This window comes from Poecilia formosa, unplaced genomic scaffold (assembly GCF_000485575.1).
Source record: "Poecilia formosa unplaced genomic scaffold, Poecilia_formosa-5.1.2 Scaffold16, whole genome shotgun sequence".
NCBI classification, from domain to species: Eukaryota; Metazoa; Chordata; class Actinopteri; order Cyprinodontiformes; family Poeciliidae; genus Poecilia; species Poecilia formosa.
In genome coordinates, this window is record NW_006799955.1 from 1,105,423 (window position 1) to 1,131,939 (window position 26,517).

At 37.8% G+C, this 26,517-nt stretch overlaps 1 protein-coding gene across 2 annotated transcripts; it reads left to right on the forward strand.

Annotated features, from left to right (window-relative positions):
• The first annotated feature begins 1,028 nt into the window (after positions 1-1,028).
• LOC103134245 (E3 ubiquitin-protein ligase Midline-1) lies at positions 1,029-22,511 on the forward strand. Of its 2 annotated transcripts, XM_016668595.1 has the most exons (11): positions 1,029-1,215; positions 3,419-4,140; positions 6,147-6,206; positions 17,013-17,108; positions 17,858-17,965; positions 19,285-19,433; positions 19,612-19,739; positions 20,287-20,430; positions 21,413-21,574; positions 21,692-21,899; positions 22,096-22,511. In XM_016668595.1, exons 2-11 carry the CDS (start codon positions 3,475-3,477, stop codon positions 22,442-22,444), a joined length of 2,070 nt encoding a protein of 689 aa, XP_016524081.1. In that variant the 5' UTR covers positions 1,029-1,215; positions 3,419-3,474; the 3' UTR covers positions 22,445-22,511. The 2 variants fall into 2 exon arrangements, with proteins under 2 accessions (XP_016524081.1, XP_007546468.1); XM_007546406.2 differs by lacking the exon at positions 6,147-6,206 and having other exon boundaries at positions 1,030-1,215.
• The last annotated feature ends 4,006 nt before the right edge of the window (positions 22,512-26,517 follow it).

The following is a 26,517-nucleotide window of genomic DNA, read 5'->3' on the forward strand; positions in this document are numbered from 1 at the left end:
TTTTCATGGAAAACTGATTAGCATGTGCTTTAAAGTTAGAATGTGAGCAAAGGTTATTGTGTTCACATTGTCTTTCATCATTTTACTGAACAAATGGGGTAAGTTCCCCTTTCTGCTCCAGGGCGAGTGAATGTATTTCCCGCTGGAGGCTGCACAGAAAGCGCCCAGGGAATCAAAGTCACATTCCCTTCATGTCTTACTCTCCCTGAAAGTTAGCATCTACAGGTGTGTCTGGACTTGAGCGAGAGCTTTTTTAATATTTACAGCTTCTTGTCTGTCTCTGAGAGCGGCGAGTCTCCCGGGGGACCCCTCTGAGTGACAGGAGGATCAAAATGAAACCCAGCAGGGGTGTGTTCGGAAATAGTCGCACATGGTAAGCAGATGGCTGCTCACTGACTCGCCACATCAGGGCCAGCTGTGACAGATGTGGATGTTGCCGATGATGTTAAGTCATGTCTGGCTTCATTTTCTAGTCTTATTGAACATTCTCCTTTGAGACTGCGCAGATATTTCGCAAGCTGTACGATTATGCCGGAGTTTGAATTACTCCGGAGAGGATCTGCCTCCAACAGGACTTATTATTTGGTTCTCATCACTTGTTCACTGGCTGCAAAAAGAGTCACGACCCTGCTGTAGAGCCTTGCCAACTCTCGTCTCAGCTTGTGTTGTCAACTTTTACCCTTGAGTCCCTGATGGAAGTGCCAGGAAAAGTTTGAGTCCACAGCATTGTGCTGCATGAAACAGTGGGAACAGTTGCACAAAGAAAGCTGAAACTAATCCCGATGCTTTGAATTTCTGAATGGGCAGGGCTGCGAGGACACTGACCTGCCTGTGAGGACGAGGTTTCCGCAACAATCCCGTCCCCTCTGTTTGTTTTCAACGTTTTACTCCCTCTCTCCCCACACTCACTGCTGTCCGCTCTCCTCCTCTTCTCCCAAGCTCTGGCCGGAGCTCCCGCTGTAGGTGGAGCTGGCTTTCCTGGAATTGTCGGGCAACTTTTCCTGTTGTGCTTGCTGCCTCTTGCTCAATCTTTCGCCTAATGACAGCTCTGCAGCAGGATTACTGGGGTCTGGAAAACTTGTGCCATCTGGATGCGTGCTGCACGCCGGAGTCCATGTTTATTGCATTTGTTAGAAACAGATTTTCATGATTCAGGTCAGAGGTTTCCCTGAAGCAAAAATGTCTCGGCAGTGCAAAGTGGGGCGAAATCCATCGGTGGGTAAAGTAAACTTTGTATGAATGGGAGCGCTTTTAGGAATGCAGAAAATACTTGGGGCTGTTTGGAGTGGCTCTTTGCCACAGTGTTATTTTACAAGCTTTTGTATAAGTCCGGGACGTCTTATGATATAGCTGGTGATGACATTAGAATAGCCACCTCTTCCTACTGTGCTTATTTAAAACTGCTCTTTATTTGCCTTGTTTTTTTTATCACAGACTGCATGCTCCAACAGGCGAACCTGTTTGACAAGACCTGCAAAACCTATTGTAGTCGGCTATGTTTTTGTGTCTTTTGCGGTTTTTAATTTTTTTATTGCTTTGAAGTTTTATTACTCAAAAATGTTACCTGTGATTAGTAAAATGGTAAAAAATATATATATTTAAAAAGTAATGTTAGAAAAACAAGGATTTCCACTGAAATTAAATTAGAATTATGCTATATGTCTCAGACATATAGCATATCTCCTGAGACAGTGTTATAAAGTACACTTAACAAAATTTGTTATGAAAGCTTTTCTGTTTAAGATTTTTTTTTTTTTTGTCAACAATGGTGGGGGAGAGATCAGGTTTAATCCAGAAAAGGAATTTCTTGGCAGTTGCATTGGCAGGTTTGTGTGTAAAGAATAAAGTAACAAGCTAACGAAAGCCAACAGATGCTTCCCAGTCACAAGAGACATGCTCAACAATTGCGTCTTGTGTTGTAGCCACAGTAAGATAAGCAAAAGTCTGGAGATTCGAGAACAACGGAAAACACAAACTTGCTCTGAGATATTTGTGGCGTCCCGCACGATTTTCAAGGGGCTGCTTGTGGCCCGACTGTCCTTGATAATGAGCTTTTGCCCTCTTCACGCTTAATGAGTGGAGGTAAAGTTCGCGCAGGGAGACACTGTGAAGTCCGGTGCGTCCGCTTGCAGCTGGGGGTGTCTGAGCGACCAGGGAACAAAGGCTTAGTGTCTGTGACGGTGTGGAGCCCCAGCCTTCTGCAAGCAGGCCAATAGACTTCTGCTTGGCTGAGCTGTCAGTCCTCGCTGCTCTGTTCCCCAGTGGATGACAGTGCAGAGGGGAACTCATGCAGGCTCCCCTGGAGCCAAATTAAAATGAGCTGCAGCTGCATTCTTCTAGTTCAGCAAATCAGATCTGCACCTTATACGCAAAGGGTTATTTATTAGTAGCAGACACCTGCTTATCCTAACTGTCCCACAACTATTTACACAATTCATGTACTTGAGTTCATCTTGCAAAGGAAAGCCAAATAAAACTCAAGATGGGACTGAATTAATAAATTCTGATTATTCTAAGTAACACATAGTTGTGCGAAAGTCTTGTTTAATTCAGGTTTTATTTGTATTTTGTCTAGAGAGGCACCACTCAGACCTCTTGCTGATACTAATCTTAGCAAATTTCCAAGTCCTTTTTCAGAGGACTTATGATGCCATGGCTCCAATCATTCACAGATCATTCACTTTTTGTTTTCTACCAGTTCTTTTGTAAGCAGTCATTAATTAAATATATTAACAGTAGAGACAACTGTATGGTGTTTGTGAGGGAGATTCTGTCACCATAAGCTACTATTTTAAAGACATTTTAAATTGCCTTTGGCATATTACCAATTCTAGTGAGACTAACAAACACTGCTACTGAAACAGTAAGAAACACTGTGTATTTTCTCTTGAGAAAATAAGCAGCCTTTCTTAAACACTTTCCAAAAGACTGCCAACATTACAATATCAATCACTTTCCATAGTAGACTGCGGTTAAAAACTGTATCTGTTCAAACTTCCTGCTCTTTGCTGTAAATGTTGATCTCTCCTGTAGCCTGAATGAACTGCAGACATGTCTTTACATGTTTCAGAAAATACAGTTTTCATTTTAATTTGGCTTTTACCTCTCTGTGCTGCCATTGACATTTTTTAATCACCTTACTGATTCTGAAAATAACCCATATCCGAGTCATCTTCCCTGACTACCAGCTTCCACATAAAAGAGTGTTAATGCTTGTGAAATCTAGAAGCTCGTGTGATTAAGCTCTCTTATTTTGAATTCTTACCCAATCTGATCTCTATGCCTCTCTATTCATTAAATATGGATAGTTGGATTGAATCATTTCAACATCTATTTAATTAGTTTTTAACTCTCCTCCCCCCCCCTCCAACTTTCTATAACTGAGTAACTGAGCATTTTTCCTTTGTGTCATTCATAGATAGCTGATCGGCTTCCCTGGATTTCCCTCACAATCCCTCTTTGTTGTGCCTGAAAATGGAAACACTAGAGTCTGAGCTGACCTGCCCAATCTGTCTGGAGCTTTTTGAGGACCCACTGCTGCTGCCCTGTGCTCACAGTCTTTGTTTCAACTGTGCCCATCGTATCTTGGTCTCCCATTGCACCCCCAGCGAGCCTATCCAGTCTATCAGCGCCTTCCAGTGTCCAACTTGTCGCTATGTCATTACTCTCAACCAGAGAGGCCTAGAGGGACTCAAACGCAACGTGACCCTACAGAACATCATCGACCGCTACCAGAAAGCCTCTCTAAGTGGACCCAACTCCCCAAGCGAGACTCGTCGTGAGCGGGTGATCCCAGAAGGCAAAGCCATGACGTCTCCTACGGATCGAGTGCAGTGTCAGTTCTGCGAGCAGGACCCCCCTCAGGATGCAGTAAAGACCTGCGTTACCTGCGAGGTGTCGTACTGCGAGGAATGCCTCAAGGCCACCCACCCAAACAAGAAACCCTTCACGGGCCACCGGCTGATTGAACCCTTGCAGGACTCCCATCTCCGGGGGCTCATGTGTCTGGAGCACGAGGACGAGAAAGTCAACATGTACTGTGTAACAGACGAACAGTTGATCTGCGCCTTGTGCAAGCTTGTCGGCCGACATCGGGACCACCAAGTAGCGGCCCTCAGCGACCGGTATGACAAACTCAAGGTAAGAAATGGAATTATTATTGGAATGCTTGAGAATTTAAAATGCAAACATTCCAGACTTTTTTTCCCCCTGCAGATCTCACTTCACCTCTTGAAGTACTTTATTATTCCAGTTGCACAATATGATAGTAAATTATTAAAATTTGCATCAACCAAGAAGCAAATGCATGATGTTAGTGGTATGCACTGTCACATAAATCAAAGTTTATCAGCAATTTTCTTAAAAAAAAACAAACAAAAAAAAAAAAACACTGTCCTTTGCACTTTACCTTCCTTAGAAGCATTTCTGAATGATCTGCAGCTTGGCAATGCATGCAGAAGTAACGAGTAATTACATCTCAATCTCTTTCAAGTTTACTTTCTAATGTTTAGGAAGCTAATCTGAGTTAACGTTGACCAAAATAGTGTCTTCCCTTAGATGTGATCGACTTCTTTTCTCAGTATCACAAAATTCTGTGTCATGATTTGAAAAACTAACTAAACAAAAGACAGACGTATTTTGCCTGGAATGAGAAATGAGTTCTGGATTTCTTGGTAATCAGTTGTGAAGCCAGTGTTCGTTTTCCGACAGGTCCACAGTGGGGGATTTTTTACAAGCATTATAAGCTTTATAGGACTAACTGTGCTGTAGTATGTCATGCAAGAAAACCACCTTTTACTCTGCTTTTAATTCCAGAATGCAATAGCACTTGGACCAGGCACTCACATCCTTACCCTAAGGGGAACTACTCACTTTCAACAGGAGGGCAGGCATTAATAAGACATGATGTTAGCTGGAGCGTGAAAAAGGTGTCTCTGCTTTCAGTTCACTGTAAATTTAAATGAGCCGTTCACGCAAAAATTGCACTGTTATTAGTGATTTATTTTAGCTTGATGAGTTATATGGGTTTATTTTATGATCTCATTTAAAGCGGCCCTTAGTAAAAGAAAACAAAAATGTAATCAACGGTTTCAGTATGGAAGCCAGCAGATGACACACCTTAAAAAGTTTATTTTGTCATTTTAATTATTTTTCCCTTTACCTCAAGATTATCAGTAAAAGATTGCGTTATCTCAGTTTAATTAAACCTTATCAATATAAGTTTCATTATGATTTAGAAAATTAGCCTTTAAAACCCGTATTTTATGACATGCGACCATTATTTTCTCATGCCTAGCTATAAATTAAGTATCACCAAAATCATGATGGTTGTGCTAGCTTCTTATTCAGGCTTAAAATGTCAGCTGAAGGAACATTCATGCAGGATCTACATATTGCTTTTAAAAGTCATCTAAAAATGTTTTAAACAGTCATGCTGACAACAGGTTTGTGTTGAAAAGCCTGGACACAAAAGAATAGATGCAGGATGAACCTCCATGATGGTATACCAGCATTGTCGCTGCAATATTAGTGGCATCGTCCACAGCAAAATACTAAATACTATAACTCAGTTGTTTGCATAGAGGATAATCAAAGTCAATCCATTTTCCCAAATATCAACAGCATAGTAATATCTATATATATAAAAAAAATGAAAAATCTGTTTTTCTCAGCATAAAATGTGATTATTGAGAAAATGCCATAAACTAGCCTGGCTACCTTTCAGTAACAGAATGATAAACTTAATTAATAGCAGCTGTCATACCCATTCCTGGCGCCGTGATTTGGGAAGTTTTCAGGTCATCACGTGATCTATAGTCAAAGTTTTTATGAAGGAAACTATTCTCTTCTGAAAAACAAAACAAAACAAAAAAAACAGCCCTTTTTCTTCTTAAAATGAACGGCTGCATGAAAACAATGTCCACTTTCTTCACCGACACTCACAATGTTCATGCATGAGTCACAAACAGATGTTTTTATTTATCATAAAATCAATCCATACCACATTTTTCCCGGTTGCTACGCTTGCCGGTCACAGCGGAATTTGGATGCAAGCGGTCTGTTGGGATGTTTTTTGTTTTTTTTTTTTAGCTCAGAGGATTGGTGTTAACTTCTCTCCTTTGTCTGATCATGCTGTCATCATGCAGAAGTCTCCTGGCCGCCTTCTCTGTGCGGGGAATGATCAGTCATACCAGGAGGCGGACCAGGTGATCAGCGTCATTTCTTTAATCAAACAATCGGGACGGATTTGTTTTATTGATCTTCCTTGAATCTGAACGTGATCTTCCTGAGGGATGAAAAGTATCCGTGAAGATAAAGTGATGTATTCCCTGAAACAGCTAACACGGGTCTAAGGCATTGACTAATGAGACATGCTAATGTGACCTTGGCAGCTGTTAATGTATGAGGTATAGTGCTCAGTTTTATGAGCCTGTTGTGTTTTCATTATTGCATCTAGTAACTAATGTGAGCACTAATGTGGCTTAATAACATCGTCTCAATGATTAATGACGTTACGGATAAAGAGGAAGATAAAGGCTTTCCATTTAATCTTCTCGCAGAGTTAAGTATTTACTTGCTGGGTGTAATTTTTGATGTTATTCTTTTTTATTTATCCCTGCGCCCTATGGACTTCATATTACATGCAGCCACTTCCGCTGTTTGAGGTCGGAAGAGAAGGAGGAAATGGCAATTCCTACCGCTGTGGAAAATAGGCTTTTCTTATAGCATGCAGCCCAGGACCCAGGTGGCTCTGAGCTGAGCTTGTGAATAGCTCTGATGGAGTTTTTCTCTTGATCAAAGTGCTTCAAAATGTCTCTGAATCTCCCACATAAAGAAAATTGTGTGGCATTGCACAGACACGTGTGCTGCTGAGTTATTTGGATCATTATGTGCTGAGATCAGATCCATAATTGCAACATTTTTGTGTCAATATTTGACTTCGAATGATCAAAGAGAGCGACTGCTGCATTAAGGAGTACGACTTTTCCAGTCAATCCCGAAGCTTATATGTAAACAGGCAAAAGAGTGAAACTTTGAAGTGAAATTAAATCGACTCAGTTTAAACCATGGGAAGATGCTAATCTAAAACCGTGCAAACAATAGGGGATGATGTTAAGACTTTAAAAGATGTTATTGGTGATAGTGGGACAGTGCTGCACTTATTCACAGTAAATTCCATTTTTAATTTATGTGGTTGTGCAATGATTGCAGTAAACAGAAGCCATTGTGTCCTTCTATATAACTGTATGCGAATTCAAACCGTTTATCTTGTAAAGTACTTTGAAATGACATTTGCTGTGAATTGGGGCCTCACAAATAAACCATGTTGAGTTGAATTATATGGAGCATTGTAGAAATGACTTTCACTCAAATTTTGTTCTCATTTTCCAAATAGTAAAATTATACTTTCAAATATTGAACTTTTATTGAACTTTTATTGACAGGAACACCAGTCTGAATTAACATATTTAAAAGGTAGAGCAGTAAATATCCTTGTGCAATGTGTAATAACGGCGTTAATTATCACATTGAAAAAAACAATTTGATGGAGGCGTAATAATATTTACAAAATGTGACGTCGACTACTACAGGAAATTAAATGTTAAAGTTCTGGAAACCATTTCTTCCTCTGCGTGTATGTCAGCTTCTCTTGAATTTCAATGCAAACACACATTATTCTGCCTAATGATTAGTGATTATCTGCACCCAAAAGTATTGAGGAAGTCCGGTAGAGCGCATTCTGAGATGCATGAAAGCCTTGATTACAAATCAGGGTTATTCCACCTAACGCTGATCTTGATTTTCTTGTTTCTTTCACAGCTGTATGTAAAAAAAAAAAAAAAAAAAAACAGTTTATTTTATATATTTAATGTAAAAGTTATGCAAAATGTTTTTCTTATTAGGTCACAGTCTACCTTTGTTTCCACTTCTACCCTAGCTCAGGAATCATTGGCATTCCACATGCAGGACACAGCAGACCACAGCCAGCTCTAAAATATGGAGGGAATTCAGCTGGAAAACTTTTTTCTTATCGTGCCTCAAAATAAATTCAAACATTTGGGCACACAGCAACAACAGGGCTGACGGCAGTGGGGCGCCAGTCACGGTCAGGTTTTTTTTAGCTATGTGCAACGCTCCACATATTTTTGGATGACATTATTTTAAATCTGGTATGAGATATTTTGATATAGGACTTGTCCCAAGAATAGTTCTTCAGGGATTGGAGTCTGATTTTCCTCGTCAAAGAAGGGGTCACAATATCTTTAGCTGAAAAGCAAAACCACTAAAGACAGACCTCTGGAAGGATACAATGGATAAAAGCTTCTCTATTGAAAAAAAAAAAAAAAATCCTGTAAGGGACAATTTAGGAACCCACAGAAATGGACAGTCAACAAACTAAAAAAAAAACCAAAAAAACAAAAAAAACTAAGACAGTTCAAAATTAACTTCAGAAATGATTTAAGGTATAGAGAAAAAGACTAAGATTAATTACATTAATTATTCAAAATATTGCTACATTAAATGCAATGCTGAACTGCCAGTATTATTGTAATTGCAAATATACTCTTTAAATCAGCCGATATGAAAATGACAGTAAGTGTAGTACTGATCTATAAAATACAACCCTTGATAATGAACCATTACTAACGAGACAAGTTCACCTTCAATCTACCCCGAAATGGAAGCACTTTTGGGAACTGTAGTATGTGGCATTGCAGAGTGTTGTGGTTTGCTGCCTTTGTGTCCTGGCGCCTGTGGAGTGTCTATGTTGAACCAGAATGTGGGATTTCGGATGAACTGTCTGTGAGGTTTTTTGCATTTAGGTACCTCTGTCTGACTATCCATCCGTTGTCTGTAGCTGCTTTGTCTGATTCAGGGTCACGTGGAGGCTGGAGTTTATTTCGGCATTAAAAGTGCTCGGGTTTGGGAACATCCTGGTTATGTTGCCAGTCAAATGTATTACAGGGTTGAACGACAGCGATACTCCCCCTTAGCTTCAATGTAATAATATTCCTAAAAACTTGGACTGTGGTAGGTTACCAACATATCTTTGGAAACCCCAAGCAAACAACTTGCAGAGAACGGGGGACCGACTCTCTGGAGCTTTGTCCTCATGATTTCACAGAATCTTAGATGGGGCATTTTAATGGTTTTATGGATGGAGAATGGAAGATCCACAATATTATTCTCAACTCCACTGGTTAAACTACACAAATCAAATAACTGATGGGTTTACTGCTTCACAAGTTCATAATGCAGAGCTTTAGATGCTTTTTCTGATTAGAGATTGGAGTGAAATACAAATTCATGCATATTTAGTAAAAAAAAAAAGAGCAAAGGTATATATCAATAAAGCTTATGTGGTTTTAGAATAGTTGATGTGGTTTTAGAATAGTTGCAGTAAACAAAAAATATTATGATAAGAAGTGTTATTTAGAGGATTTTATTTTATCTTCATTTTCCAAACATTAAAATAATAAGTGAGAAAACCAAGTTTATCTAAAGGAAGAGTAATTCGATTTAAACTGAGGTATATATATATATATTTTTAAAACTGACCAATCAATATGTTTGTGCACAGCATATCAAAGCTATTCAGCAGATATTCAAGTCAATCCATGACTTGTCAGGTCTCATAAAAGATATTATCTCATTGTGAAATAAATTTTAAAAAATTATATAGAAAAATACAATTTAAAGCACAAAATATAGTGATTACTCACAAATGTACAAAATACATTTTCTTCAGGTTTTAGATTTTCCCACTATGGCATTCAGAGGTGTGATATAATCTTTCAGACTACAAAAAAAATTGAATAGACATTTTAATTTAAAGATGCAATATTTTTAACATAGTACAACTGTGAAAATAGAAACAATAAAAAATACATGAACTGTGTAATAATTTCGTTAATATGTTAATAGTCAGAAGAGAAAGGAGAACAACAATAATATAATTATTGGTGTATACAGTAATTCTTTTTTTCAAAAATATAAATGAAGCGATTTTTAAATGTAAATTAATTTGATACACTGATATGACAATGAAAGATTGAAATAACTGAAATCCTGTGAAATGCAAAACAGTAATCTCAATATGCAGTAGACTACCAAGACTGCAAAAAAACAAAATAGAAACCTAAATATGTAAGTCATTGAGTTAAAATAAATTAGAATTAAAAGCATTTTTTAAAAATCAAGGAGAAACAGTATAAAATGAAGTCAACATGATAAAACCACTGGTGAGCTTCAGCATTTAGGCTTCTAGTTTAATCCTGAATAAATTTGTATCCAGTAAGAAACACAAACAGAACTTGTGGAGCTTGGTGTCTAGTATTGGGATGTTAAGGTTTGCATTGTTTCTAAAGGTTGTGGTTCATTCATGTGTTTTTATCACAAATAATGAGGCGTACCCCACAGATATCCAAGCAGAACTTGAACATTTTGGGGCTTCGTCTGTGACCTTTGCATATTCTTTGCGGCATCCCATCCATTTTCTGTCTCTGCCCTGCTCTAATTAGGGCCTGGATTGTATTCCATCAGTAAAAGTTTGAGAAGTTGGGCACACCTCCGAAAGGTTTCCAGACTAGTTTGTGACAAAGTCAGACACAGAATCAACAACTGTCTATTTTCTCTTAACTTGAATTTTAATAAAATATCATGGATGCTTGTGGACTGTGGTAGGAAGCCGGAGTACTTGGAGAAAACCACATACGCAAAATGTAACCCAGTGGAGATCAGTTCTCAACATTTTTGCAATATTTGTTAAGAATTGCCAATGCACTCGTGGTTTCACACTTTCCATCGCATTGTTACAGTTTAGACCAAATTCATTTATTCCCCCCTGCAGATTTAGCAATATTTACATTTTTTGCCAACATTTTTCTACTCTATAAAAGCATTGTTAATGTTTTGGATAAGAATGTGTGGAAGGAAGCTAAAAATGAGGGCGATAGCAAGGAGGTCTTCCAATGTCAAGGATGTCAAAATATTTAAACTATATAAATACATGAAATCATTCTCATACACATTAGTCATTGAAAACAATGCAACGTAGTTATAAACTTTAGAAGTTTAATGGAAACTTTAGATTCAAAATGGATTTCTGTTTTTAGCCCTTTCACACAAACCTGATATTTCATAAATATATAAAAATCTGGTCTTAATTAAGTTGTGCTTCTTCAAATAAAATGCTAATGACAGCTAAGACTGTCCAGATTAAAATAATTAGAAAATGAATGACTAAATAAATTAACATGCAAAAACTCCCCCAAAGAAATAAGACAAATAAAAATGTAGATCAATGAAATGATCTACTACTACTACTACTGAAGAAAAATGTTAAGGATCAGTATAAAAAAGAAGCCTAAGATGCAAAATAACTGCAGTAAAAAATGGAGACCATCATTTCTGGCATTGGGATTTTGGCTTTTATTTTTTATTTTTCCCCGCTGGACATGTTGTGCTGCATTTGCATCAGGTTTCTTGTTGTGTCTCCAGTGCTTTGTTTGATCAGAACTTGGAAGTTTTGGATCTGTTACATACTTCATCTGCTCTTGGCTCTACGGTCTTCTGTCCGGCCAAAGTCTGCATCTGCTTTGTCCTACATGCATTTCTAACAGAACCTGTAATGCTCACAGGAAGAATATGGAGCCAATTTACTAAATTCCTAATGTTGACACAGGATAAAACTCCTGATCCTGACAGTGACCCGCTTGGACTCTAAAAGGAAGGAAGAGCGTCTGGCCAAAGCAAAGGTGTGGAACCAGAAGCATTCCAGTAGAAAAGGAAGCTGCTATTCTTTCCTCTCGAGTTTAAATGGTTTTAGGAAAGAGTTCTCAGTTCGGAGAAAGTTATTCAAACTCGCAAGGAAGATTGATGTTGTCAAAGGAGTTATATTTTAGGCACATTCAGAGAAGCAGCAGATGAAAATGTTTCCAGAAATGAACTCACTTTATGACTGATGCTGCCTGCTGTCTTGCATTTTCCCATTTCCTCTTTATGACTTTATTTGCGTCTCACTTGGGATAATCAAACACTTCCTAAAAGCACACACATGTGCCTGTATTTTAGGCCACTTTGATCAGCACGCTGTGCTCCACGCTCTACTTTTTGAAGCTATGAATTCACCTCGCCTGTACCAGCAACACAGCCTCCGAAATGGCTTTCATCACACTCTTTTCAGTATAAATAAATCATATTTGTAAGAGCAGTAATATAAAGCCTCTGCTATTTTGGTATACGGTGACGCACTATACCTTATGAAATCACAATGTGAAACACCTAACATGAAAGTGGTCTCCAAACCGTTTGCTTCAGGCTTTGAACCTTCGGAGCTTTATTTTACCAGCTTTCTCTGATCACTGACTGTTTGGTGTTTTCAACAAAAAAAATTACAAAAAATCGACACATTACATTATTATGGTTTTGCCATCTCTGTCATGCAGATTTGATGTCGGAGAACTGCTTTGTTGTTCTAGCTGTGTGTAGAAAACATAGACGAGTTAAAGAGTAATATTTTTTTTAATAAATTAGGCTGTAGAAGTTGAATTTATTTAAATTTAAAATTAGATTTAAAATGAGGCAGACTATTTTATCGTTACTAAACAACCAAAATTGGACTTATTAATACACACTTGTATATAAAAACATAAATGGAAGCACCAAAGCATGTCTGGATAGAAATAGTCAGGTTTTCAAAACCTCTAAAATTGGATATCTCATCCTTAATGCAGTTAGAATCGTTTTGATGAGATGATAGAGAAATTGCCAAAAGGACCAAACTTGCTTCCTGACTGAAAAACCGTAATATTGCCATATATCATAAATTTAATAATAACGGACTGCCTAAACTCTGGTTGGTTCATGTTGTCCATGCTCTTTCATTGCCGTGTTGTTTAAAATTATATTTTTTTTTTTTAACTTGCATGGCAGAATGTACATTTCCTCTCTTGAGTTTCAAATACAAACATATTGTTTGTACAGGTTTACAGCAACACTGCATTCATTTGAACTGAAAGATCACGTCCTCTATAATGCTGGAACTATATCTTACCTTATATCAATACTGAATCAGTACTATTTCATGTAAACAGGACAAGGCAGTTTTCCTTTTTTTTAATATATATAATGGATATGAACATATTCATTTATATTGCCAGCTGGAAAGTATTTAGAATTTGTTTAGCTACTTAATTGCAACTTTAAAGCTAACTTTGTGGTGATGCAAAGAATAAAAACAAGAATATTACAAACATAAAAATATCATGTTGTTCTGAGCCCTTGTTTATAGATTCCTCGATGAGCAGCTGCAAGAACACATTGTTTGTGCCAAATCAGCTAATAGAAATGAGCACCGATTACTTGTTGGTTTTTAAGAAAGAAAATTGCTTCTTTTACTGGCTTTGTCAAATTGACGCAGGCTAAAATTATGTTTTAAAGTTGTCGTTAGTTTCAAAATCAGAGAAAATTGTACCAAATATTTGCAATGCTCTGCTGATGTTTCTTTTAGTTTTCAGATATCACAGTGATTTAAATGTTGCTGTTGAACTGGGTATTGTTCCAAAAACCTTTGCTGTGAATAGTTATGAATGATTAAGTAGCATTCTGTAGCGCTGAGCTGGATACCAGGAATGAACAGCACTGCTCCTTCTCCTGTGTGTTATTTATATTCAGTGTGGCATCCCAAAGCCCTGGTTCTCTATTTAATCCTTAGATTCATTGCCTTGGATAGATTTAAACTACAGTGTGAACCTGGGGATTTTCAGACATTTTTCATTAAATGTACTCTTAACCATGACAAATTAGTTCTGCTGTCGTAGCTGCTAACTGGGACTCTGAGGCAGCTGTTAACATGGGGAATCATTATATGGAGATAGACTTCAAGAGCGGTCCATCAAAACCAGTCTTTTTACATCAGTGGAGGAAAAAATAAGGTATATTTCCTACATTTTAAATAATAATAAAAAAAAAAAAACAAGACTTAAAACATGGAGGAGAGGGGATCATAGAGCAAACAGAGTAGCCACATACTTTGATAAAAATGAAAGGTTAACTTTGTATTTCATGAGTTAATTGTGTTAAATTAGACTCTACAGCCTCTATTCAAGGATTTGCAGCTAATTTTTTCTGTCATATGTTGTAGTCCTTTGACAAAAAAAAAATATTTAAAATTTTGGAAAACCTTCATTTGTTGGTTACCTGCAGTAGTCACTGAGGAGAAACGGTTATACACTTCGCAGAGAAAACAATCATTTATTTGCACACTCACACTTAAGATGCAGGTTAGAATCTCTAATTTAAAATCCATTAACATTACTCAAGAGCCGATGTATGTCCTCTCTCTCCCCTGGGCATTCAAGAAAAGATCGGTGGTATTTAGTGGTTTGGGAGTTAGTGCAGGTAACTCGTAGCACCTCATCTTTGCAGTTTTCCGTCTGTGGTGTCCGACTAGCATTGTTTAATTGCAGACCTTTGAAGTCAGCACACTTAGAAAAGAGAAAAACAGATTTTTTTTTGTTTCCTTTCGCTTTTGCTGAATTTTCCAAAGAGGTCTGCACCTCAGTTTCTTGAGGAGCATAAAGTATCCCGTTCTTGTTACATTGCGTGAAGAAATATAACACTAAACTTGGTTCTTGTACAGTATGCGCACACCTTAACCCAACACGCACGTTTTTTCTTTGAGATCTGGTAGAAAACTGGAGACAAAACTCATGTGAGCAGGAGAAGAATGTGGAAAGCTTCACACAGAAAATCTCCTGCTGGGATTTGAAACCAGAACAGTTTTGCTGTTAAGCGGCCGTGCAACAGCTCTCTTCCACTAGAAGAGTGGTGTTGATCTTTTATTGAATGCTCATAAAAGGAAACTCTACAAAAATATTTTTCTGTTATTACTTCTTAAAAGCTACAGAAGAGCACAAAACACAAAGCATTGCATCAGTGGTGGTGTAGCGATTTAAAAACCACAGGAAAGTACTAAACGATTTTGAATGAAGAATTGTTTAGGACGAGACTGTAAGCTTAATATGAGTGGTGAGCTCCTGTTGGATGGGTTTCCGTCGACTGGGATCCCCTTGAGACTTGTTGAGAGAACAATTATTAAAACCTTCTGCTCGTCGTCCTTCTCTCATCTCCCGGATCCACAATCTCCTGTTTCAGGCTCCTATGGCTCCCAGAGATATGCTAGCCCAGCTGTTAGCTGTGGGGACCCTTCATGTCCCAGGGCAGCTTACCAGGTGGTAAAGTGCCCTCTCTAACTTAGTACATAGTCTTGCTGTACTGGGCTGGTGAATCCAGTATTTACCAGCCCAGTGGTCATGTGTAAAGCATAGTAGCTTTACACATGACCACCAATGATGCATATTAATAGGTACACAATTCAGAGAAATGTGTAATCTCAAAGCTAAACTGGCATGTTAACAATCCAGTATTGTTACTAAATGAAGATGGAATAAAACCGGTATTTTATTCAGCAATATTTACACATGCTGTATAAAAAAAAATATTTCTAACCTTTTCTCACTGTCTGATGCTACCTTTGACTAAACCTTTCCTGTTTTTGGGTCTGTTGGGGTGATCAAAAAAATGTCTATATATTTTAAAAGAGAGAGAAGATTGTTCTTTTAAAAGATGCCAGCCAAGATATCAGGAGGAGAGCACAATTATCCGTTTCATCATTGAAAACTAATTCAACGCCCGATAGAGTCGCGCTCATCTAGTTGAACAATTATATTCTAGTTTAAACAGCAGGGAAATATCCAGCCGCCAGAGAGTTCAGGACTGTTCCTTTGCTCCAGGAGTGAATGTGTTTTAGTGTGGAGTCGTGTGCAACTTTGTAATGAGTCTGTCTGTAGCTGTTGAGTGAGATTCAAAATGCACAGTGAAACTGGTCCTGTTCAAAATGAGCTGAAAGGCTGTACTTTTGGCTACTTTTCTACAAAAGCAACATAAAAAGTAAACTGCCACTGCACTTAGTGACAGTGACGTTGATTTTGGAGAATTGTCCAGAGGCCTGATGAAAGGGAAATTTGGAGGAAAGAAAATGGGTGGATGCTTTCAAGCCTGAGAGCATCATCTGAACTGTGAAGCAGGGAGTGGCAGCATCATGTAGAATACAGTGAGCTTTAAAAATGGATAGCAACCCTAAGTAGCAGTAAATTATGAGTCAAAGTGGAGTAAAGATTACAAAGTCATGATTTTGAGGTGGCCATCACAAAACTCTGCTCTCAGTCCCATAGAATATTGGTGGATATATCTAAAGAAATATATATATGTGCAAGATACACCAGCTCTGTCAGAGAGAATGGGGAAAAAATCACTTTAAGTCCATGTGAGAAGCTTGTGGAAGGTCGCTCAAAACATCTGACCCATGTCAAACTCAGGAAAATTCTCTTAAAACGTCTCGTTTACTAGCTTTTATCACATAGAAATAATTTTACCTGTTCAATACGGGGTGCAAAAATGTTGCAGGTTAATAACTATTTTCTAACATTACATTTAAAATGGATTCATATTAAAGATACTAGAAACAAAAGTTGTGCCCAATTCATCTTGACATCTGTGTTTTAATTCTAGAGGGATAACACTCAGCATATAAGATGACATTTCTTCCCATCAGACCGTCATCATGCCACCCAATTACAGTCAAGAGACTAAGTTTGAAATTTAAGCCTTTGATCTCGGCCAGTGATTAACACAGCCAGGGTTTAGTTGTTTTAATCACCGGCAGATGTTCTGCTAAGCTCCATGCCCCAGCAGGCTGGGTGATGGGATCTTTGGCACACCACAGGGAGGACTTTGTGGGGGTTCGCACTAATCAGAGCCTAAAAGTGGACAGCCAGATTCAGTTACATCCACTGTTCTCTGTGTCTGGGCTCTGACATGCTGCATACTGATGTTAATAAATGCCGTACCTGCTCTTCAGTGTTTGTTCAGCTTCTTTATGGCTTGATGATATAAAAGTGTGTAAATGAAATGCTAATTTTTTTTTTTTTTTCAATTATGTTTTCCAGCAAGCATTGGACTCCAACCTCAGCAGCTTAATCAAAAGGACCAGTGAATTAGAAAGTTTGATGGGGAAACTTATCCAAACCTGCCAGAATGTGGAGGTGAGATTTATTTGTCCATGCATCTGGAAACTCTTAATCTCCTTACTGCATGATGAATTACCAGATGTGAAAGTAATATTTGTTCATGTCATCAAAACTCACTTATTATGTTACATTTTTTGTCATAATAGTTTCTTAAGTGTTTTATGTAATTTTGATATTTTCAGAGTAATGGAGAATAAATAATGAAAAGCGTGACTTTAATGCTTAAAAGATGAGCAAAAGAATGTAATATTATAATTAATAATAATAATAATAATAATAATAATAATAATAATAATAATGATGCTCATTTATTTTGTCATTATAATTTATTATTTTATATTTATTATTTTCCATTCTTAGTTCATAACATTTTGCTAATTGTAATTTTTCTGTTTATTGCTGATTTATTAAACATTATTACTTCTCTGTCACCAAACAGACAGATATAAAAGTTGAGCCAGTTATTGATGAGGAACACACGGGACAAGAAGAGAAATCCCTCACATAATCAATTTATTATGATCTCGCCTCCTGTGAGAGGGAAGAAGTATCATCGCATTTGATTTTCAGTGTCATTTTGCTTGTATGCTATTGAATGTGATCCTCGTAAGGGTTCCTGTAAAGATTTCCAATTTTCTCATGAAGAAGCTCGCAGCACAATGTTTTGTCAAAACAAATCCTAGCCTGAGCACCACATATTTATTTATTTATTTATTTATTTATTTATTTTACTGTTGCTTATCTCAAACTTCTTTTCTGTCCAGGTAAATGCCTCGCGGCAAGAAAACAAGCTACAGGAGGAGTGTGACCTGCTGATTAATATCATACAGCATCGAAGACAAATAATAGCAACAAAGATAAAGGAGGGAAAGGTACTCTTGTTCTCTGCACATGTGCATCACCTTGTTTACATTGATAACCTTGCCTCCTGAGACCACGAGCGTTGTGTTATTGGAAAAACTGCAGCGTCGCTACTGAAGTGAGACAAGTGAGCCTTTTTTGAAACGGTAAAGAAATCTGAGAAAGATGTCTCCCCTCAACTTTACACCGTAAACATAATATATTTAATGCTACTTATCAAGATGCCTTAATGTAAATTTGGTTAAGATCCTACTGAAAATGACTGCATAGTTTCTGCAGAGAAGCTGGAGATAAGGAGGACGAGATAGGGATGATGACTGGGTAGCACAAGTTTGGGCTAAAAACCATATCGGTTTCATTAACTGAAATATTTATACCAGTCTCAAACTTGAAAGAAGAACCTGTCAGCATTTTTTCACTGTTTTACACTTTTTTTTTTTTTATAAAACATGCAATTTCAGTTTTGCTGTCAACATCAGAAACGAGCTCACTGTGCGTCAGCGTTTCATTCAGAACAAAAGAGAGATGGGTAATGATTCATGCTGATTAAGTGCAACTAGAGACAGAGGTGGAGTACATGAGTTGACGTGAGACGAGGCCGCTTTTCTCCCAAATAGTTATCAAAGGTGCCAAAAAGACTACAGGTTCTACCCAACATTGCGGGGCAAACAGAATTTGCGTTTTTGTCGGAGCTTCTGCAATTATTTAAAATATTGTTTACATTCCTTTCCGTGATAGATGGGAATCATCGCCTCTCCCTTAGAGAAGTTATATCTAGTTGTGCCTTGTTCAGTTTCAGCATAAGATCAGCCCTGCTTTCGGAGAAGCTCTTCTCTCGAGGACTCTTTCCTTTCTCACCTTGTGCTTCATGACAGGTTGTGAATTTGCTGTTAGGAGGATGTTGTGCTTCTGACAGCGCTGTTAGGAAAGCTTTGCAAATATGCCCTCCATTGCAAGTACAGCTCAGTTTGACAAAAAAGAGAGAGAAAAAAAAAGAGAAAATCCAAAGCATTCAGTAAATCAGATGTTTTCCCACCAGGATTTTTGACTGACATAGCTAAACATCACGCTGGATTTATTGGTTATTTAACAATCATCATCTATGTGCTGTGGTGATGCAGGGGTTAAGCACAGCACACATATGGAGGCCTTAGTCGTCGACGTGGCCGTCGCAGGTTCAATTCCCCGACCTGGCGACCTTTGCTGCATGTCTTCCCCTTCTCTCTTTCCCACTTTCCTGTCAATTAACTATCAAATAAAGGCCACTAGAGCCAATAAAACCTTAAAAAAAACAATAATCATCTATGTCCGTGTCACATTTTCTACTTAGGCCGTGAGGCTGAGGAAGCTCGCTCAACAGATAGCGGGCTGTAAGCAGTGCGTCGAGAGATCGTCCTCCCTCATCACTCAGGCTGACCAAACCCTGAAGGAGAGTGACCACGCCCGCTTCCTTCAGACAGCTAAAAGTATCTGTGAGAGGTATGAGATACCAAACATCAACATCATATTATACCACCATAAATCTGAATGCATTTCAATGTATTTTTACAAAGCACTGTAAATATTTTAGATACAGTCAATGGATGCATTTTCACCACTTTGATGACACATTAATGACTCTTCTTTTTTTTCTTTTTTTTTTTTCTTTTAATAACAGAGTCTCTATGGCAACAGCATCCTCTCAGATCCTGTTACCAGAAATTAACCTGAACGATGCGTTTGATACTTTTGCTTTGGACTTCACGAGGGAAAAGAAAATGCTAGAAAGTTTGGATTACCTCACAGGTGAGTGACGCTATACTTATGAAAGTCAATGTTTAATTGCTATGCTTGATTACTGTGTGTAAATTATTGTAGCAGCTACTAACGCCTTGATTCCCCGAACTGAAAATAATCCACTCTTCAGGCCTGAATCACGGATTATGCATTTGTAATGAACAAGGTGGTTTTAATTTCAACACTTGTAATGTTAAGTGGCAGAAGAATAAAAAGCTCACTATATTTGGCAGCAGTGGCCTTATTTTGTGCAGAATGAAAGAGGTTTGATTGTTTATGCTCAGCCCCTGTTGTGAAGTGAAAATGTAACACTGCATGGGGGCTGTGGTTGTAATAGCTGGAGGAACTCCAGTGTAGATTAATTACACTTGTCAGACTGAAAGAAAACACAAATGGATGGTGCTGGTTATCCTCCACTGCTTTCTACGATACATTTGTTTGGTTCGTCCTTTTTTGATGATGTTGTGTTCGGAATGAAATCCACTCCGCATCCATTAGTCTCTTTGGATAAAAAGAAGAAAAAAAAAAGGCTTTTTGTTTTTTTGTTTTTCTGCAGCGCCAAATCCACCGTCAATTCGTGAGGAACTGTGTACAGCTTCGTACGACACCATCACGGTTCACTGGACATCAGACGATGAGTTTTCTGTTATATCATATGAGCTTCAGTATGCCATCTTCACCAGCCAGTCTAATGTTGTCAGTAAGTGCATAATGTACATTTGATTGGAGTTTTACTGTGTGATGGAAAGTAATTCATAAAAAAAAAACAAAAAAAACATTGAACCCAGGACTTTACTATTACACCCAAATAAAATAATGTGTTTCAAGCAAAGATGTGCAACTTCTGGTCAGTCACATTTAATATCAGATTAATATGGTCTTCTTTTAATGATGTATTGAAATGATTCTTTCTCTATGGAGAAATAATCAAACAACATACATATTCAAAAACCCACGGGACCACAAGGATTTGATATTGTCCTTTAGGAAGTTCCTCCTTGATTACATGGTATTTGTAAGTAAGTAAATACACAAAAACCTGAGTGGTCTGGAGGGTTGGTACAACAATAATAGGTCTTTTACAATTAGTGCATTGCATACAACTGACTCTGCATGAGCAAATTTGACCCTTTGAGGGTTAAAATCTACTATAAATTCAAAATGTGTGCCTTATTATTGTGTTTGACGATTAAAGTTGTGTGTTGATCCCTCAGCTAGAAAAAACCCAGCACAACTGAACTGAAAAAAGGCCACAATTTATTTTGATGAGTGAATGTAAACTTTTGTCTTCAACCCTATCTCCTGGGATTTTTTTTTTTAGATTTGTTTCAGTAATAAAAAAAAGAGAAAAAAAAAAGCTGAAAAGAAACATTTAATGTGACATTTATGGCGACGGGCAGGGCCGATGCTACAGTAGTCTTGATATTGTGCCAGGGTGGAAATGAGCAGCAGACCTCTGGAATTGATCACCCTAATGTGGTCGCAACATGCTCAATCGAACAATGTTTTCTTGTCTGCCCCAGTGCTCCAGCACACTCACATGAGTGCTAATGAGATTATGCTTGACGAGTCAAAAAAAAAGCAGCCACAGACTGAATTACTGCTGTGATTTCTGCTAACTAAGCCTATGATTATTAACTGCTTGTTCCTCGTCAGTGACTTTCTGTATGTCTGGACTGCAGGTCTGTGTAACTCTGTTGATAGTTGGATGATCGTCCCAAACATCAAGCAAAATCAATACACCGTGCACGGACTCCAATGTGGCACCAACTACATTTTCATAGTGAAGGCCATAAACCAGGCTGGAAGCCGCAGTAGCGCCCCGGGGAAACTCAAAACCAACAGTAGGCCATCATCAGCTGCAAATATTTACTAATACTAAGTGTTTTAATAATGAGTTTTAAAAATATATATATATATGTGAATAAAACAACTTACGAAGGTTTCTGATTTCTTTTAAGGCCAGCCATTCAAATTGGACCCAAAGTCTGCTCATCGGAAGCTAAGGGTATCCCACGATAACCTTACGGTGGAGAGAGATGAGACGTCATCTAAAAAGAGCCACAGTCAGGAGCGTTTCTCCAGTCACAGCAGCTACGGGGTTACTGGGAATGTCTACATAGACAGCGGCCGCCATTACTGGGAAGCTCTGATTGGAGGAAGCACATGGTAAGAGCATTTTGCACTGATTTGGATCACTGAGCTTGGAATGAGTCTTGCTGATTGGTCCAGTGTGAAGTAAGTCTTAAGACCGAAGGAATATACTCATCTGATGCACACATTCTAGCGTTCATCTGGGTTTCTTTTTTACTGCAGTACTTTAAATCAGTCATTAAGTTCAATGTGTTACTTTTCACACACTCAGGTTTGCTGTGGGGATTGCTTACAAGTCTGCACCAAGACACGAGTGGGTTGGCAAGAACTCGGCCTCCTGGGTACTCTCCCGGTGCAACAACTCGTGGGTGGTGCGCCACAACAGCAAGGAAATCCCCATCGAGCCTTCGCCCCACCTGCGGCGCCTTGGGATACTGCTGGATTACGATTCGGGGTCTCTCTCCTTCTACGATGCCGTGGCCTCGCAGCACTTGTACACGTTTGACATTGACTTTGTTCATCCAGTCTGCCCGGTGTTCAATGTTTGGAATAGATGCTTGACGATCCTCAGTGGACTGCCCATTCCCGATCATTTAGAGAGCACAGACTTTAACCACTGATGATGTCGATGCATTGTCATGCAAAAGTATTCATACCCTTTGAACGTCCACGTTTGTCTTGTATGACCACACATTTCAATATATTTTCTCGGGATTTAATCTGACAGACACAAAGAACCGCATAATTGTGAACAGGAAGGAAATAAGACATGGTTTTCAAATGTTTTTTAGACAACTATGTTAAAAGTATGGGATGCATTTGTATTCATACCCTTTGGATCAATGCTTATTAGAAAAATGTTTTATGGCTGCAACTCTTTTAGGGCCTATTTTTCTACCAACTTTGACCATCTAGAAAGTCGAATCTGTGTCAGTTCTTTTTTGCAAAAGAGAAGAATTGATGAGCTCAGTCACATGGGTTGGAGAGCATTGGGAACATTTATTTTTGATTTTTTTTTCCATCAGATATCAATTAGATTTAGGTCTGGACTTTAACTGAGCCTTGCTTGCATTCTATGCTTTAGTGCCCATTGTAGCTCCGGCTGAATGGTTAGAGTAGTTTCTGCAGGACAGCCTCTCATAGGTTTAGTTCCAGGATTGCCTCGTATTCATCTCTTCATTTTCCCAATCAGTCCTGATCAGCTTCTCTGTCCCTGCTTTAGAAAAACATCCCCATAGCATGAGTCTGCCACAACCATCATTTCATTGATAATGAAATGTGTATGTAAATGTGTACACACATTCTGTATGCGAGGGGAAAAAGTTCAATTTTGGTCTTTTATGACCTGCACACCCTTTTCCATTTGTTTACTGGTCATTTTGATACACTGTTCACATTCTACTTTTTTGACAATGGCTGAATAAATACATAGATTAAATCTCACTCAGGGGGACTTTATTTACAAATTAGTTGACTTCTGAAGGAAATTAGTTACACGTGATTTTCTTTACAGTTATGGGAGAAAAGGAGCTGAACACAAAAGAATCTCAAAATGAGCTGAACACAAAAGAATCTCAAAATGAGCTGAACACAAAAGAATCAAAATATTCAGGTATTTTTTTGGATGAAAATTTGAAAACTTTGTGTCACTTCCTTCACATTTGTGCACATCTTTGTCTTGGTCTATCACATAGAATCTCTGTAAACATATTGAAGTTGTGTTACGGTTGTAATATTAAAGAAATGTGGAAATGTTTAAGGGGAGTGAATTTTGCAAACTACTGTAAATAAGTGCATACATGTGACGATCGGATCTAAAAAGCAAACAGGACTGAATTGAGTTTTTGTTACAATTTATTGGAATTATTTAAGTACATTTCAGGCCCTGGTGAATACTTTTTCCTTGCTTTGCACAATAATGTATAATACTCTGTGGGGTCCGATTAGGAATTTGTTAAAATCTAAAGTTCAAGGCAATGTTTTCTAAGGGCTCAGGATAATTTTTTTTTCTTTCTTATTGCTTTGTTTATTTTTCATTGACAGTGTTGATGGAATTTCATGCACAGACTGCAACAAAAAAAAAAAACCAACAAAAAAAAAAAACTTTTTATTTACAGGCTTTTTTTTAAAGTCAGACTATTTTATTGTAGTGTAACTGATTTGTATTCAATGCCAGCACTTTGATAAGAAAGCCGTCACTATGAAATGCATTTCTAAGCCAACTTCAGTCAGAATACTTTCTTCACTTGTCCTTGCGTTCTAAGGAAAAGAAGGGTTTAATCAGAATAGAGCAGTTTCACTCAGAAAATCTGATTCTTAAAGGGTTTATTTCAACATTTTTAAGTACTTACTATCTGTAGTGGCTTGATTACAGTTTAGAATCTCCTCACTACAGCATCTTCAATGCTTCATCGCAGTTTTCACATTTACATGTCCTTACAAAGGCGAATTAAAAACCTACTCCAAGTGATCATCTGTGTGACCTTATCCTTTTGTTCTGTGATGCTCGGTTAACACTACAAATGGGTCCCACAAAGTTGGTAATTTCATGGAATAAGCACTCATTGTTTACAGCCACTATTGTGGGATTTCCCATCTTTGCTCAGTCGTGTTTTCACAACACCTGCACCACAGAGCGACGTGTCAATTTTTACTGCTTTGCCAGGATCTTCTCTGACCCACACTGATCCAAAATACCGCCTCTGACAGGATTGACTCTGACGTCTCTTTTTGTGCCAGAGTAATTCAGCCTGAATTTTGCAGCGTCTCCTTTCAACAAAGAAGACAAGGGGGAGGGAGAAGAAAAAAAAAAAATCTGAACTCTGCATGACCTCCCCAAGAGACACCCCGCAGACAAAGCTGTAATGCACAAGCACCACCTCCTCATCCATGTAATACCACCAGCCTTACATTTGAGGACGTGCTCATTTTTGTGTGTTGAGACTCCTTTATAAGAGATTGTATTTAAGTTTTACTAATTTTTTATAAATATTTGACATGCAAAATTAGTAAAGCCCTTTTTTAATAACAGCTTTGGAACTATTTAGATTTAAGAAACTAAAAACATTTGTCACTACATGTTTATTTAAAAAAACAAAATATACCTCTGAGGCAAAAAAAAAAAGAGGCACATACAAAACTGAATTTATGCTGCACGTGTTTTTAAAATGTGCAGAAATGCTGTTTCTCATAAAGTATTTATTGGCGAGTATTTGTTTCTCTTCATGAGACAAAAGGATGTTCCCGCATGAAGGAAAAAAAAACACTTGTTTTGCCTTTCAATGTAAAAGACAGACCAATCACAGACTCAGCAGCTTTAAAATCTAGGGCAGTGTGTGTTGATATCAGAAAACCTTAAAATTACATTTTCAGAGAGACTGAGGACAGAAATGGCCCAATTTCTATGATGAATATGTGAGAAAAATTTCCCAGGGCTCCACCTACTGGATTTTTTTTTTTTTTTTTTTTTTTTTGTAATAGATACTGTACATGGCGAGAGACTCTAACTCTGAGAACAATTCTGTGACTATATGAACTTTTAAAATATTTAGATCTCTGTTTTGCTTTTATCCACATTTTAATCAGAAGGAAGGCTTAGGTTTGAGAATATAAACCAGTTTCTAAATATATATGTATAAAGTGGTTTTGCTTTTCAAGTCATCTAACTAAATCCCTACAAATTATTTATTCAAATATAGCAAGTTTTATAACAAAATTAATTAACAGTATTAAAAAAAACCATGTAGAGAGAAAAACAACTCATTCAAAATATGGATTGAATGATTAACCAAACAACTGAAAGTGACAAAATATTAGATAAACAAAGAGGACTGTGTTTAATTCTAAACTATTTTCCTAAATCTCAAAAGTCTTGCTTTGCACAATTATGTATAATACTCTGTGGGGTATTGAATAGTTCAAACAAACAAAAAAAAAAACAATGGATTATAAACTTTGAAACTGTGAAGACATTGCACATAGTAAATATTGTGACACACAAGTGAGTCTTTGTTACATTTCTATGCAAATGTTGATTGGAGTGATGGATTCTGTAGATGTGTCTGCTGACTTTTAAGGTTGTTTGAAAATTGACCAAATTTTGTTTTTGAAAAATATAAAAAATATTGCATGTTACACACTGCTTCCTACTTAGAAGATTTTAATGTCCAGCATTAAAGAAAAAAAAAAATCTTGATTTCTTTTGCTTACTTTAAAGTGAGTCTGTAACTTAACTCTAGGTAAGCATTAGAGTATAAAGTAACTTATTTTCTTCAAAAATATTTTGTGGCGAAAGTAGCTCAGAATAAATTAGCCCACACTTCTTGATAATACTATCTATGATTTTCCATTCGCTGGCTCTGCACCATTTACACGCCGGAGAGGCGCGAAACCGGTAAGCGGAGTTTGCACTTCGTACGGCGTGTCGAACAGCTTTTGTCACACTCAACAACGGCAGCCGGCAGGGGTGTGTGATTGATATAAAATCAATAGAAATGTTTTCATTTTAGTGACGGATGCCAACTGTCAGACAGTCCCTTGATTTCAGTTGATGCATTCTGTACTTAGGAAAGCAAACTACACATGACCCGACTTTTTACCGAGTCACTTGCCGACTGACTGGAAAAGAAGAGACCCACTTTCTTCTTGAAGCCTATTGGTGTAGCCTTTCACGAAGCCCCACCCAAACTCCCGG

What these genes read in the sequence shown, in the direction of transcription:
- LOC103134245 (XM_016668595.1), top strand. Translation starts at nt 3,475, where the DNA reads ATGGAAACACTAGAGTCTGAGCTGACCTGCCCAATCTGTCTGGAGCTT. An exon ending in AAGTTTGGATTACCTCACAG is followed by an intron (nt 19,740 to 20,286) that starts GTGAGTGACGCT and finishes GTTTTTCTGCAG; the next exon opens with CGCCAAATCCACCGTCAATT. An exon ending in CAGCCAGTCTAATGTTGTCA is followed by an intron (nt 20,431 to 21,412) that starts GTAAGTGCATAA and finishes TCTGGACTGCAG; the next exon opens with GTCTGTGTAACTCTGTTGAT.